The 16,460-nt window shown below is 47.3% G+C and overlaps 1 protein-coding gene across 1 annotated transcript in view; it reads right to left on the bottom strand.

Moving 5' to 3' along the window:
• LOC147702040 (uncharacterized) overlaps positions 1–16,460 on the bottom strand; it is a 598,885-nt gene that overhangs the window by 28,941 nt on the left and 553,484 nt on the right. Inside the window, exon 8 of the mRNA XM_086928742.1 lies at positions 2,728–2,761. Coding sequence (XP_086784868.1) covers positions 2,728–2,761 — 34 coding nt within the window. The remainder of the gene's footprint in view (positions 1–2,727; positions 2,762–16,460) is intronic.

The following is a 16,460-nucleotide window of genomic DNA, read 5'->3' as shown; positions in this document are numbered from 1 at the left end:
TTTGCACTTAAAACCAAACCACATGTAATGAAATTGAGTGTAGACGTCTGGACTAGTGAAAAAATCAAACAAGCATTGATACAATCTCACAGACTCACTCTATTCATCACACACCAAACACATTAAACATACTGGGTGCAAAAACAACCAGGGAAAATCAATTGCCCTCTTGAGAAGCACCTGGACTGCCAAAACCTACTATTTACACCTTTAATTTCTCATATTTACACCATATACAAAAATGTTTTTCAAACTGTACAACCAATCTCAAATAGTCACAATATTTAGGTGTAACTCCACAGAATTGATTTTAGCGGGAGAACTAATTGGCAGAACTAATGGTCTACGCATTTTGAATCCCTTTGGTTTTGGGATTCTCCTCAGGACCAGGAAATCTGTAAAGAAAAAACAGATTGTGTCTAACAATGTCCTAATTAAATTTCATATAGCGTTGACCACTCCACCAAAGCTACAGCTTACCAGTTCACCGAATATAGCATTCTCTAGGTTTTCAAGATGGTTCTTTCAAAACCGTTTTGTAACAACAATAAGGGGAGGGTAGACAGGTAGCCAGAAAAATAGAGAAAAGAACCATGAGTGTGTCTGACTAGTAAGATTGATTATACTAGTTTCTCTTTTCCTTTGACTATAACGTGGGCTCACCTATTTACATCCCACACTGTCCCATTGAGGACTGATTGCTTAAGATCGAATCAGCTGAAGAACCCAATAATGGAAGCAGTGTCCTGTATACAAATGAAAGAGAAACTCGCTGCAGCTTTTTCAAACATTGTGGACTCTGACAAGCCCTTCCTACCCTTTTCCCTTTCTCTGTCGAACGCTCTCTTACCTCCAAACGCCGGCCGGCGTGGAGAGTCCTGTTTAGACTTGAATCCAAATCCCAATCGCTTCCTTTTTCGTAACCTCTGTGCTGTTAGAAACAGAACATAACCCATATTCCTCCTTCACATCTGTGTGAATTTTAAGATCCAAATCATGCCGCTTACCAGTTATTATTAATCCTCTTTACCTGATCTTCCAGACCGCGGTATAATTCAAAACGCAAGTCTCCATAATGATTAATGGCTGCATTGCGACGCCCCCGAGGTTCTTGGGAATTGTAGTTCCGCCGGTAATTTCGCACATGCGTGTTCTCTGCGATCGCGTTTTGTTTACAATCGATCGTATCCTTTTCCAAATCTCGGAAGTTAAAGTCTGCCCTGAATTAAAGGCTTTCGGATGTGTGAAATTAAAATATTTTCTATGATTTCTGGATGCTACCTTATCTAAACTATGCCAAAAGATTGCAAGCGGTCTATTTTTCAATTTGTTGTATCTTGCTATACAAATCCAAAATTATGGATTATATGAATTATGAATTTATAAATTGATAAGATTTAATGATTCGCACCGACTATTCAATTGTAAGCCTCAAATACGGGTGGTCTAGCAGACTAGTGGCCCCAAGGGCTTCTGGGAACTATGACCCCACACGGCATGTGATATACTATTTAACGCTTCAAAATGCGATTTTAAACCAAACCCCACTCAGAGTTTCAATAAATATCACAATGCATGCAGATTTATAAGCATAAAATGCTGCTAAGATATTATGAGTTTCCATACATTCATTTAGTAATGATACAGAAGTAGTATAACAATTTAATGATGGTAAAACACCAATGTACATGAGAGGGAGACTTTTGGTGATAATTCGCCAAACGAGGAAAAAATTGGAAAAAGTAATTACCGTAGGCGGAATTGACGGGCTAGATTCACACACATTACTGTTTACGTCTTTGCTTCTTTTTACTCAATTTCATTACATGTGGTTTGGTTTTAAGTGCAAATAATTTTGCTATGATTGAAAAACAGCATATTTGAATAAAAAGCTACTAATGAGCTTTCAGATGCATTGTCTTGAGGTCTATTAATTTCTTGCTAAATAATTGTGAATAAGGAATCAGTATATTAAATTACAACACACCATAATGTAGCATCGAGGGACTAGGGAAGGGGAGGGGAATATACAAGATCTTTTTTAAATCACTCTGTAGGTATAAATATAGTAGAAGATGTCCTCCTATTAGTATGGACTTTTTGTTAAGAAAATAAATATCAACTCTAACTGGTTTGGAGACTGAAGAGCAGCAAGATGAAAGGTTGTTGAAAGTGCAGAGTTGCCTGCCAGCATATGTAAGAAGGGTGTCTTAAGTGACATTATTCTCAAACATATAGGTAAATAGATTAACTCTGGAAGGGATGAGTGTATACTAGATATGCCTGGTGTTCCTTATTTGCCACATCTGTCTCTTTATGTATCTGTGGCTTTAGTAGACAGAAGAGATTATTTGCTGCTCTGTAGTGTATATAGGGGCACAAATATAAACCTGCCATCAATGTGCAGCAATTGCCATGGACCACTCTGATGTCTGTGTCGTGAGGATAAAGGGCTGGGTGAGGCCTGGATTAGGAATACCCGTGAAAATGTTGAGCAGACATTCCAAGTAAGAATTGCAGACATGGTCGAATATTTCGTACTGTAATAAAAAGCATTATCCACCACTCACTCTCTTGATACAATATGAATTACATTTTATTAGTCCTCGCCAGTAAGCACTGAATTGGTAGATAAGTATTCTTCACTCCCTATGATCAATGTACTGGGCTTTATAACCAATGATAATTTTTCCTAAGCAAATATTATGTTAGCACAATTAAACTTACCATTCACAGAATGGAGTTTCTGAAGTGGTACGCTCTGAAAGAGATTGAAGGCAAAAGTCTGTTAGTATGGATGCACCACCCTGCAAAGTTAAAGCTAAACACAATGATGATAAGTATGGTAAACATAAGTAGGAGGTCAGGGACAAAATTTTAGGTTGCACTGAAATACGCCCCCCCCCTATTATAATGCATATTTTCTAAACCTCATGCCTACCTAAAAAAGGTTTCCTAGCACTAGCTCAATTACGGAATCGGTCACTCATGAGTACCAGACAAGAAGGAAAGCCTATTCAAAAGAATCCGGTGATTTGAAACCCTATGGGGTCCATTACGATGTCGGGCGGTTTGCCTCCGCCAGGCTGGCGGTGGCCACCGCCGGCCTGGAGGAGGCAAACCGCCCGACATCGCAAGCCCAAATCCCCCCCGCCATATTAGGATGGCGGAGGGGAAGGTGGCGGTGCAAAAGACCGCCCGCCTGTTTTCCGCCCCGGTCGCCTTGCGTCCGGGGCGGAAAACAAGTAAAATGCAGGCGATGTCTGCCAGACACCGCCCGCAATATTACAATGGGCTTTGTTCAATGCCTTTCCGTTGCGGCAATGCCGCCACGGAAAGGCATGCGGTGTTCACTCTGGGGGCCCCCTGTGGACCCCCAGAGTGAAGGCCAAAGGGGGGTGGCACACGGGGGGGTGCCTGTGGTACCCCCCTGCCATTGCATAATCGAAGACACAGGCACCACGCGGTGCCTGCCGCTTCGATTGTGCAAAGGCGTGCTTTTGTTTTGAACATTGTGGCCGGCGGAGCAGTGAGCACCGCCCGCCACAATGTTAAATTGAGGAATGCGCCCACCACTGTGGCGGGCGCATCCTAATGACAATGTCGGAACCCCCGCCCTTTAGGCGAGCGGTCCCGAGTTCCGCTAGGGTGGCGGGCGGGCAAAGCCCGCCCGCCATCCTAATGTGCCCCTATGTGTTTTAATAAGTCTCATGATGATAACGTATGTTAAAGACCTGGATATATAGTAACATCACATGTTTTTGTCTACTTTGTGTGTGTTAGTTACATTGCATTTAAGAAACACAAACTTGTTTTTTAGAATATTGCAGGCTGCTCTGTCTAATTTTGTGTGCATATTGCCACATGCGTTCTGCTCTACAATGCTCACCTTAAAGGGAACTTTCCACTTCTGAACTGCTAATTATGAGCAACAGCTAAGACATGTAACTTTCCTTACAACATGACCCTGTTAGTTCTCCGGAATGAAAAGTGAGAGTCCTCCCACCAGCTCTGTAGAGTTTCTAGGGAATGTAAGTTTTATGAGTTCTCCTCAAAGAGAGAGGCAGGAGAGAGAGCTGTTGATGCTAAGGTATGCTGTCTGAAGGGATGAAGTACTGAAGATCATTTGGCATGCTGCAGATATGCGGCAAGGTTAACACAGCTTTGCAACAAAGCAGCATTATTCCAGCATATAGTGTCCTGCTGGATGGAAATGGTGGGTGTAGGAAAGTGCCCTTTGTGACATGGTCACCCCCACTTTTTGCAACTGGTACTGATGTTTTTTGACTGATGTTCACTGTGTACCTGCTAACCAGGCCCCAGTGCCAATGCTCTAAAACAAACTACATGTTCAATTATTCAACCAAGTACATAATGGCTTCAATAAAAATAATGGTGTTTGGTATTAAAATACCTCATCTTGACAAATCCACACTGATGCCAGTATCGAATTTGTCCTGACATGCACCCAGACTACACCTTAGAAGTGCCAGCCGAATCCTACTAGTTTCTTAGTGTGCTGGCTGACTAGTATTATCCAGCCTTCCGCCACAGATAAGTTCTGAACGCCTGCAGGTAACAGTCAGCGCTCTCTGAGGTCAGAAGCAATGCCTGCTCCCTAAGAAGGTGTTCACACATTTCCTCCAGTAGGATGGCTGGTGCTTTAGTATATCAAGGTGAGAGGCTTCTAAGCCTCTCCCACCTTTGATATGTGACCACAGCTTCCCCCGCAGACCTGTGAATGCCGCCCCCTGTCATGAAATCAATTTGACACCAGGACGGTTGGGGAATATAGCTAGTCAGAAGTTGTGTTCACTCTCAGGCTAGTCACACTTCTAGGGTGGGGTACCTGAAGTGAGCAACGAAGGAAGGGTTTCACCATCTTGATTATGGTGAAACTAGGAACTCTGGTTCAGCTTTTTACCCAATCCTAGCAGGAAGTTGTTATATAGGAGGGGGTAGTCACCCCAGGGGTTAGTAGACCATTAGTTACTATCTTACAGTCCCCTAAATGTCCCTAAATTCATTATTTAGGGGTCCCCAGGATATCAGGAACTCAGATTTATCTACTGGGAACAGAAGAAGGACAAAGGAGAGCCGAAAACGCAAGGAATGTGGACCAGCTCTAGAATTGGTGCCAAACCCTGCCTGGCTGCTGCTTTCCCGATAATTGCAAAAACTCGACTTCTCCCACAGCTGTGCATCCTCCTAAAGCCTTGGAGGGCTGCCAGCATTTCCCCAACCAGGTAGCATCTCCCTTGAACTAGACGAACCACTTCCCTGCAGTCTGAAGTCACAGTCACATCTGCCCAGTACAATATTCTGCTGACCATCGGTTCCACTGAGGAAGAAGTCAACAGGAGAATGACCTCTTGGGTCCCAGAGGTCAGCTCCATCTCCCCAATAAGTTTTGAGCTGCTGCACCCTCTAGGAGTCGCCCAGCACAATACCCTTGGTATCGAAGCCCTTGCAACAGCTAACGATTTAGAAAAGGGGGTGGTGATGAACAGAGTGTCTGAGTTAAACAGACCACTCTTACCCAGTCCAAAGATCAGGGCTTGATCCATCACCGTTATTTATCTCACTGCCCCATCCCAGCTCAGAACCTGGCTATATGCAAATCAGTCTGTCCCTGGCCCAGTGCATCATGGGAACAGGGCAGACTAAACTACCAAGCCAATTCTTCACCAGAAAGGAGACAAGCTACCGGGGACCGGTTTCTGGCATTTCAGCCTTCTTCGGCCCGGCTTGCTTGAATCCTGATGGAGCAGTGAGAAAGGGACTCATGTCTGAGTATACCCTGCCACACCTATAGTGGCCAAAAACGATTTAGAAAAGGGGGTGGTGATGAACAGAGTGTCTGAGTTAAACAGACCACTCTTACCCTGTAGTTTGGTTTGCCCTGTTCCCATCATGCACTGGGACAGGAACAGACTAATTTGCATACAGCCAGGTTCTGAAACTGGGATGCTGCAGTGAGCTAAAAAACGGTGTTGGATCTAGCCCTGATCTCTTGACTGGGTGAGAGCTTTCTGCTTAATTCAGAGACTCTGTCCCTCACCAGCCCTTGTTGTAAATATTTTTGTCCACCCTAAGCGTGGAAGGGTATTCTCAGATGTGAGACCCTTGCTCATTGCACCATCAGGATTCAAGCAAACCGGGCCGAAGACGGCTGTACTGCCAGAAACCGGTCCCCGGGAGCTTGTTTCCTTCCCAGTGTAAGAATTGGCTTTTGTAGTTTGGTTTGCCCTGTTCCCATCATGCACTGGGACAGGAACAGACTAATTTGCATACAGCCAGGTTCTGAAACTGGGATGGTGCAGTGAGCTAAAAAACGGTGTTGGATCTAGCCCTGATCTCTTGACTGGGTGAGAGCTTTCTGCTTAATTCAGAGACTCTGTCCCTCACCACCCCTTGTTGTAAATATTTTTGTCCACCCTAAGCGTGGAAGGGTATTCTCAGATGTGAGACCCTTGCTCATTGCACCATCAGGATTCAAGCAAACCGGGCCGAAGACGGCTGTAATGCCAGAAACCGGTCCCCGGGAGCTTGTTTCCTTCCCAGTGTAAGAATTGGCTTTTGTAGTTTGGTTTGCCCTGTTCCCATCATGCACTGGGACAGGAACAGACTAATTTGCATACAGCCAGGTTCTGAAACTGGGATGGTGCAGTGAGCTAAAAAACGGTGTTGGATCTAGCCCTGATCTCTTGACTGGGTGAGAGCTTTCTGCTTAATTCAGAGACTCTGTCCCTCACCACCCCTTGTTGTAAATATTTTTGTCCACCCTAAGCGTGGAAGGGTATTCTCAGATGTGAGACCCTTGCTCATTGCACCATCAGGATTCAAGCAAACCGGGCCGAAGACGGCTGTAATGCCAGAAACCGGTCCCCGGGAGCTTGTTTCCTTCCCAGTGTAAGAATTGGCTTTTGTAGTTTGGTTTGCCCTGTTCCCATCATGCACTGGGACAGGAACAGACTAATTTGCATACAGCCAGGTTCTGAAACTGGGATGGTGCAGTGAGCTAAAAAACGGTGTTGGATCTAGCCCTGATCTCTTGACTGGGTGAGAGCTTTCTGCTTAATTCAGAGACTCTGTCCCTCACCACCCCTTGTTGTAAATATTTTTGTCCACCCTAAGCGTGGAAGGGTATTCTCAGATGTGAGACCCTTGCTCATTGCACCATCAGGATTCAAGCAAACCGGGCCGAAGACGGCTGTAATGCCAGAAACCGGTCCCCGGGAGCTTGTTTCCTTCCCAGTGTAAGAATTGGCTTTTGTAGTTTGGTTTGCCCTGTTCCCATCATGCACTGGGACAGGAACAGACTAATTTGCATACAGCCAGGTTCTGAAACTGGGATGGTGCAGTGAGCTAAAAAACGGTGTTGGATCTAGCCCTGATCTCTTGACTGGGTGAGAGCTTTCTGCTTAATTCAGAGACTCTGTCCCTCACCACCCCTTGTTGTAAATATTTTTGTCCACCCTAAGCGTGGAAGGGTATTCTCAGATGTGAGACCCTTGCTCATTGCACCATCAGGATTCAAGCAAACCGGGCCGAAGACGGCTGTAATGCCAGAAACCGGTCCCCGGGAGCTTGTTTCCTTCCCAGTGTAAGAATTGGCTTTTGTAGTTTGGTTTGCCCTGTTCCCATCATGCACTGGGACAGGAACAGACTAATTTGCATACAGCCAGGTTCTGAAACTGGGATGGTGCAGTGAGCTAAAAAACGGTGTTGGATCTAGCCCTGATCTCTTGACTGGGTGAGAGCTTTCTGCTTAATTCAGAGACTCTGTCCCTCACCACCCCTTGTTGTAAATATTTTTGTCCACCCTAAGCGTGGAAGGGTATTCTCAGATGTGAGACCCTTGCTCATTGCACCATCAGGATTCAAGCAAACCGGGCCGAAGACGGCTGTAATGCCAGAAACCGGTCCCCGGGAGCTTGTTTCCTTCCCAGTGTAAGAATTGGCTTTTGTAGTTTGGTTTGCCCTGTTCCCATCATGCACTGGGACAGGAACAGACTAATTTGCATACAGCCAGGTTCTGAAACTGGGATGGTGCAGTGAGCTAAAAAACGGTGTTGGATCTCGCCCTGATCTCTTGACTGGGTGAGAGCTTTCTGCTTAATTCAGAGACTCTGTCCCTCACCACCCCTTGTTGTAAATATTTTTGTCCACCCTAAGCGTGGAAGGGTATTCTCAGATGTGAGACCCTTGCTCATTGCACCATCAGGATTCAAGCAAACCGGGCCGAAGACGGCTGTAATGCCAGAAACCGGTCCCCGGGAGCTTGTTTCCTTCCCAGTGTAAGAATTGGCTTTTGTAGTTTGGTTTGCCCTGTTCCCATCATGCACTGGGACAGGAACAGACTAATTTGCATACAGCCAGGTTCTGAAACTGAGATGGTGCAGTGAGCTAAAAAACGGTGTTGGATCTAGCCCTGATCTCTTGACTGGGTGAGAGCTTTCTGCTTAATTCAGAGACTCTGTCCCTCACCACCCCTTGTTGTAAATATTTTTGTCCACCCTAAGCGTGTAAGGGTATTCTCAGATGTGAGACCCTTGCTCATTGCACCATCAGGATTCAAGCAAACCGGGCCGAAGACGGCTGTAATGCCAGAAACCGGTCCCCGGGAGCTTGTTTCCTTCCCAGTGTAAGAATTGGCTTTTGTAGTTTGGTTTGCCCTGTTCCCATCATGCACTGGGACAGGAACAGACTAATTTGCATACAGCCAGGTTCTGAAACTGGGATGGTGCAGTGAGCTAAAAAACGGTGTTGGATCTAGCCCTGATCTCTTGACTGGGTGAGAGCTTTCTGCTTAATTCAGAGACTCTGTCCCTCACCACCCCTTGTTGTAAATATTTTTGTCCACCCTAAGCGTGGAAGGGTATTCTCAGATGTGAGACCCTTGCTCATTGCACCATCAGGATTCAAGCAAACCGGGCCGAAGACGGCTGTAATGCCAGAAACCGGTCCCCGGGAGCTTGTTTCCTTCCCAGTGTAAGAATTGGCTTTTGTAGTTTGGTTTGCCCTGTTCCCATCATGCACTGGGACAGGAACAGACTAATTTGCATACAGCCAGGTTCTGAAACTGGGATGGTGCAGTGAGCTAAAAAACGGTGTTGGATCTAGCCCTGATCTCTTGACTGGGTGAGAGCTTTCTGCTTAATTCAGAGACTCTGTCCCTCACCACCCCTTGTTGTAAATATTTTTGTCCACCCTAAGCGTGGAAGGGTATTCTCAGATGTGAGACCCTTGCTCATTGCACCATCAGGATTCAAGCAAACCGGGCCGAAGACGGCTGTAATGCCAGAAACCGGTCCCCGGGAGCTTGTTTCCTTCCCAGTGTAAGAATTGGCTTTTGTAGTTTGGTTTGCCCTGTTCCCATCATGCACTGGGACAGGAACAGACTAATTTGCATACAGCCAGGTTCTGAAACTGGGATGGTGCAGTGAGCTAAAAAACGGTGTTGGATCTAGCCCTGATCTCTTGACTGGGTGAGAGCTTTCTGCTTAATTCAGAGACTCTGTCCCTCACCACCCCTTGTTGTAAATATTTTTGTCCACCCTAAGCGTGGAAGGGTATTCTCAGATGTGAGACCCTTGCTCATTGCACCATCAGGATTCAAGCAAACCGGGCCGAAGACGGCTGTAATGCCAGAAACCGGTCCCCGGGAGCTTGTTTCCTTCCCAGTGTAAGAATTGGCTTTTGTAGTTTGGTTTGCCCTGTTCCCATCATGCACTGGGACAGGAACAGACTAATTTGCATACAGCCAGGTTCTGAAACTGGGATGGTGCAGTGAGCTAAAAAACGGTGTTGGATCTAGCCCTGATCTCTTGACTGGGTGAGAGCTTTCTGCTTAATTCAGAGACTCTGTCCCTCACCACCCCTTGTTGTAAATATTTTTGTCCACCCTAAGCGTGGAAGGGTATTCTCAGATGTGAGACCCTTGCTCATTGCACCATCAGGATTCAAGCAAACCGGGCCGAAGACGGCTGTAATGCCAGAAACCGGTCCCCGGGAGCTTGTTTCCTTCCCAGTGTAAGAATTGGCTTTTGTAGTTTGGTTTGCCCTGTTCCCATCATGCACTGGGACAGGAACAGACTAATTTGCATACAGCCAGGTTCTGAAACTGGGATGGTGCAGTGAGCTAAAAAACGGTGTTGGATCTAGCCCTGATCTCTTGACTGGGTGAGAGCTTTCTGCTTAATTCAGAGACTCTGTCCCTCACCACCCCTTGTTGTAAATACTTGCAACAGCTAAGGCATGTTAAGGGTCCAGCCTGGACACCAGCCTTGCCAACACCGATCTACTGATGAGGGATGTCAGCTTAACTGAGTGGTCCTTCTGTACTGTTAGCCCCTATCACCAGGTGGACCCCAAAAAAGTGAGAGACTCCAACCCAAGTGATCCTCCAGACACAACACCTCTGCACCTGAGCCCTACAGCCCAGGGACCCTCAAGAGCCAAGCCCCCCTTTGGGTTCTGCCAAACTTATCTCAAGTCTGCACTTGCAGCCTTTTTCATGTTAAAAGGTTTCTCCATTGACTTTACAGTATACCAGTTGAGGCTACCATCACAACCGGCACCTCTGCACCAGGACACACAAGGGCAGGTACAACCAAACTGCTAGTGGTCTATGGACCTTGGCCCTTAAGCACCTTAAGTTCAAGAAATCAGCACCTTAAGTTGAAGAGATCAACCCTAACAAACGTTTGCAAGTATAACAGCTTTTGCTATTTTACTGTTTTTCCGTAAAAACGATAACTCAGAAAGTACTTCCCTGATTCTGATGATCTTGGTGTCTAAATTAGTAGAAAAATCTATGTTAATTTCTAAATTGGTCTTGAATTCCTTCTTGAGGCTAGAGCTGCCCGACCACAGTACCACAAAATAGAGCATGCGTCAGGTTGTAACACCATCTCAGGGGAGGCATTAGGGATGTGCAATAAGTAGAAATGTACCGTATTTTGGCTCTTTTTTCCTCCTTCTATGTGTGCTGCATTCTGCTGCATTCTGTTTTTGTGCAGGAAGGTGTGCCTTCCTGCACAAAAGCAATCACCACTACAAAGCAGACACCCTTGCACCATGGAGCAAGTGTCCCTGTGTTGGCACATGGCAGCCTGTTGTACACCAGCACAGGAGAAAATGCCAGGAATGCGCCATATCTCAGAGGTAAGGTGCATTCCTGACCTTTTCCTTTGACGCAGTGCATCTCAGCAAGATTCCTTGCAGAGTTGCCCTGCGCCAAAACCTAGTAAATGAGGCCCATAGTTGTTTGCAAGAACCAGATTGATTTTTGCTGACTTTTCATGGTGTTTCAATTGATAATATTTTGCACTTGGTAGATGATAGGCACTTCACAATTAGTGGACTGCTAAATATGGTCCTTCCTGTTTACATGTATGAGAGTCTCGCTTACATATCACAATTACAGATTTCTCATTGATTCATGTAATGCAATGTCTTTTACACTTTCTGTTGCATAGCTAAACCATTGTCTAAGACAGGGCTCCAAAACATGGTTGGTGGTAATGGCCCTTTTTGCAGGGTTATCCCCAAACTTTTTGCTTCTTCCTCCCATGTTTTTCCTGACCTCTCGTTGTTGGCAATAGGACTCTGGACACTTTACCACTACCGATCAGTGCTAAAGTGCATATGCTCTATGTGTAAATTGGTATTGTAATTGATTATCCATGATTGGCATATTTGTATCACCAAGAAGTCCCTAGTAAAGTGCACTGAGTGTGCCAGAGCTGGTGATTCAAATGCTACTAGTGGGCCTGCAGCAATGATTGTGCCACCCACATGAGTAGCCCTAAAATGGTGCCTCAGGCCTCCTGCCACCGCAGCGCCTGTGTGCAGTCTGTGGACTGCCATGTCAACCTGGCCAGTGTCCCCACTGACCACGCCTAACCCTTCCCTTTCCGGATTACAGCCATTTTTGTTTTTCACTATTGTAAGGCTATCTTGCCCATAGGCTATAATGGGGAATGCTGTGTACAGTGGTTACCTGCATATCTTCCCATAGGAGCAATATAGGACATAAAAGACTGGTATACCTGAACTCAGAATTCAATAACACATCTTTTAGGAAAGGTGGTTTTTAAGTCCTGTGTTTGTGAACAGCACTTTTTAAAAAGGCTTTGCTTTCCCTCCACAATGCTGGCTCACCTCCTGCTGGGTGGCTGACGACCCTGCCCCTCCCTCTGAAAGGAAAGGAGAGGCCAGGAAAACAAAGTGCTCAAGGAACACCCAGAACTTTTTCAGACTGGGCTCAAAGCCCTCCTGCACAAAGGGAACAAAGGCTTTTTGAGGTATAAGTATAGGACCCCAGACTACAGAAAATTAGATCATCCTGGAATCAAGAAGGAACCTCTGCCAAGGAGAAAGCTGGAAGACTGAAGAAGGAAGACTGTCCTGCTGTTGCTTTGTTGGACTGACCTGCATTTGCTTTGCTGCCAAGGAGAGCTTTGTGCTGTGTCCCCTTGCTTGAAGGAATCTCCAAGGGCCTGAAGAAGAGCTGGCTCCCTGTTAAGAAGTCCCAGGAAGTCCAAGGACTTCACCCCCAGCTTCCCTGAACTCTGCTCCGAGCGTTCCGTCCTTCCTTGAGTGCTTGGGCAAGTTGTGGTGCCTCTGGAAGTTGTACTTGTGTTGGGAAGCTGGAAACCAAGATTTTAAAGACTTTTTGCAAGTTTTAATGCATCGCTTCCTTGCTGAGCGCATGCCCGTCAGTGCGAGGAAATTCCCACCGCCACGAAGGCTGAGATTGTCGCAGCGCCTGTTGCCGCTGCCAGAGTTGTTGCATCCTTCGCTTGCGGGACGCACAAGTCCGGTGCGGGAAGATAACCATTGCTGCGAGTATCCTCGCAGAGCCTGTCGTCACTGAATGAGATTGTGGTACCGCTTGCTTGCGGACCACATCACGTCGCTGCGAGAGTCGTCGCAGAGCCATCGCATCGAGGGGCCACAAGATGAGAAGACCGACGCTAAGCCGCGCATCGTCGCCGCACCGGAGATCATCGCCGCCCCGCAGATCGTCGCATTGTCCCTTTTGTGAGCCAGTTCCACCGAAACCTGTGCACCGGAATCCACGCAAGGTATCACATCCCTCCCCATACAGACCGGAAGTCACTGCAACACGCACACTGCATCCAGTGGGGTTGTTGCATCGCCACCCCAGGGTCTCAGGAGTGATGCATCGCTTGCTTTTCAACGCTACAGGTTTCACTGGGAACTTTTGTCGCATCTAAAGGTACTGTTGGCTAAAACGTAATGCAACTGTGGATTATTTTAATGCAACCGTAAGAACTAATTTAAAACCATATTCTTGAACTGTGTATGTTAGATTTTTGTCGTTTTGGTCTTGTGTAGTTTAGATTAAATACCTTTATTTTTCTAAACTGTTGTGGAGTCAGTTTGTGGTGTTTTCACTGTGTTACTGTGAGTGTTGGTACAAATACTTTGCACATTGCCTTCGATAAGCCTGACTGCTCATGCCAAGCTACCAAGGGGGTGAGCAGGGGTTATCTGAAGAGCGTATCCTTCTTTCCCTGACTGGAAGCAAGGGTCCCTATTTGGACAGTGGTACCTACCTCTGCCAACTAGAGACCCCCGAAATCTAACAATGGGTATACCATGTGTATGGATACATTCATGCTTTCTATTCAGGTATGATATTTTTCATAACTTGAAAAAGTGGTTGAGAAAATGTTGTTTGTCAGATGACCAATGTGCAAGCCATTCTCAATTCCTGTTACTCTATCTTACAAACCTATTTACGTGTTTTAAAATGTCTAACTTACTGCAGCGAGAAGCAGAGGCTAACGCAGTGGGTGATCCCGCAGCAGTCCATCCTATGGAACTCAAGGCAGCGGAATATAGAGCACTAGTCACCGATGCCGCCAAGACCATGGCGAGAGACAAAGAGGGTAGATTGTACGACCAAGGGGACAAGGCGGGCAAGCTCATAGCCTGGCTCGACAAAAAACAACAGGCACACAGAGTAGTCGCTGAACTCCGATCGGAGTCTAGTGACGTACTCATAGAACCCCGTGACATAGTTCAAGAATTTGCGTCCCATTACCAAAAGGTATACAGTAAAGGTTCGGATAGGCCAGAGGAGGACTCGGTCTCCTTACTGCCAGATATCCGAATGCCCTCTCTCTCAGACTTGGAGAGAGAGGACTTAGAGGCGCCGATCACGGTTGAGGAATTGACCTGAGCAATCTTGGACCTCCGGTCTGGAAAGGCCTTAGGGCCCAACGGCTTACCAATAGAACTGTATAAGCTAATCCCCTCTGGCCTCGGCCCATACCTGAAAAAGATGTTTGAGGAGTGCAAGGAACGAGGTATCTTACCGCGGGATCAGCGCATAGCCACGGTAGTGGTCATTCACAAAGAAGGGAAACCCAGAGACTCCTGCGCCTCTTACAGGCCCATATTCCTTCTAAATGCAGAGGCCAAAATATTAGCCAAAGTCCTCGCTAACAGACTAAAACCTGTCCTTCCCGCTCTGGTCCACCCTGGTGCCACACCATAACACTGCGCTTAATCTCCGAAGGCTACATGGAGTCCTGGGTCGCTGCCACACTCTCCAAGAAGACGTGGTGTTGCTCTCCCTGGACGCTATGATGGCGTTCGACACGCTTGAGTGGTCCTATATGATGGTGGCCCTCCGCAAACTAGGATTTGGCCCTAGCTTTATAGGGTGGGTGCGCCTCCTACATACAGAGCCCTTAGCCCAAGTCTCTGTTAACAACAAAATTTCCCACATTTTTGAACTCAGACGGGGAACGAGACAGGGCTGCCCCTCTCGTCCCTCCTCTTCGCCCTCTCACTAGAGCCCCTGGCCGCATGGATCAGGCAGGATCTATCCCTGAAGGGGATACACTGGGCTGATGGCTGGGAGGACAGGATTTCGCTCTACGCGGATGACGTCCTACTGTACCTCACCAGACCCCGAAAGTCCCTACTAGTCGTTATGGATATCATAAACAACTTTGTGAAAAACTTTAGCTACAGCATCAACTGGGGCAAATCCGTTCTCTACGTACTACAGGGAGAGGTTCCCGTGCTTCCACGGAACTGCCCTATCACGGTGGCCACCAAGGGGTTCCGCTACCTGGGGGTATTCATATCCAAAGATCCGGAGGTGAGATACGAGAAGAATCTCCTTCCGCCTCTCCAGCGGTTCAAGAAAGATACTGCCTCCTGGCGGCAACTCCCGCTGTCCCTCCTCGGACGGGCAGCACTCTTTAAAATGATGGCACTGCCTAGATTCTTGTACGCCCTGCAAAACCATCCGGACCTTGTCCCGAAGGCATACTTCGCCTCTATTGAGGCCACTCAGAGGGAATTGCTGTGGTCTGGAATGCCCCGCATATCCATACAGAAATTGACATTGGGATGGTTTGACGGGGGTATAGCACTCCCGGACATCCGCAAATACTACTGGGCCGCGCATCTCTCTGCCATCAACCAATACACCTACAGCGATGGGAACGACCCTGCGTTCAGAAAAGTCTAGGGAGGATGCACAGCCGTTTTATTTGTTAAGTTTGTTTAGGTTAGGTTCTCCGTAGGTGGCGTTATTACCTCTAAAGACCCTGCGTTCGGAATGGACCGATGGCTGCTACAGGGCGGAAACTTCGAAGCGGCACTCTACTCCAAACCGGGACGATACCTGCTTATGGGGCCTACGCACCATTCGGTGCAGCTGTGGCATATCGTGCAGCGCACACTAGGCTGGGCAGATACCCTCACGATGGCCACCCCCTGTGGGTCTCGGAGAGACTCGGCAGGCTTGGCCGCACCAAGGGGTTCTACAACTGGGACCTCATAGGCATCTCTCACGTCCGAGATCTGTGGGGCCCGAAGGGGATGATACCATTTGCATTACTCCAGCAAACATACAAACTAGCTCACTCAGAACAATTCAGATACACTCAGTTCCGACACTCCCTACAAACCAACATTCCTGCGGGTACACAGCCCCCTGCCTCCTCACCGCTGGAGGACAGGCTTCTTGATGGTCACCTCCCCGAACATGCAATCTCACTCACATATAAGAAAATCATCAATCAGTCCTCTGACCTACTGTCCCCTCAAGGGTAAAAGGGAAGCTGATCGGCTAGAGATAGATGAGGAGGAATGGCGCATTGCACTAGCCTCCCCTAAGGAGGTGGCTATTTCGGCCATGTTTCGGCTCATCCAACTAAAAATTCTACATCGTATCTACCTCTCAGGGACTAGACTACAGCGAATGGGCCGAAGTGCAGATGGACTTTGTAGACGGGGATGTGGAGGGGTAGGAACCCTTTTTCACATACTTTGGGACCGCCCGCGGTTGAGACACTACTGGACCCGAGTGACCCGGTGTATGCAGGAGGTTTGGGAGGTAGAGGTCAGGCTTGAAGCCAAGAAATGCCTGCTGAACATCTGGGAACCTACAGTGGGAAAGTTTG

This window comes from Lissotriton vulgaris, chromosome 7, assembly GCF_964263255.1.
Source record: "Lissotriton vulgaris chromosome 7, aLisVul1.2, whole genome shotgun sequence".
Taxonomy (NCBI): Eukaryota; Metazoa; Chordata; class Amphibia; order Caudata; family Salamandridae; genus Lissotriton; species Lissotriton vulgaris.
Note: the sequence above shows the minus strand (reverse complement) of the source record. Positions and strands in the feature narration are given on the sequence as shown.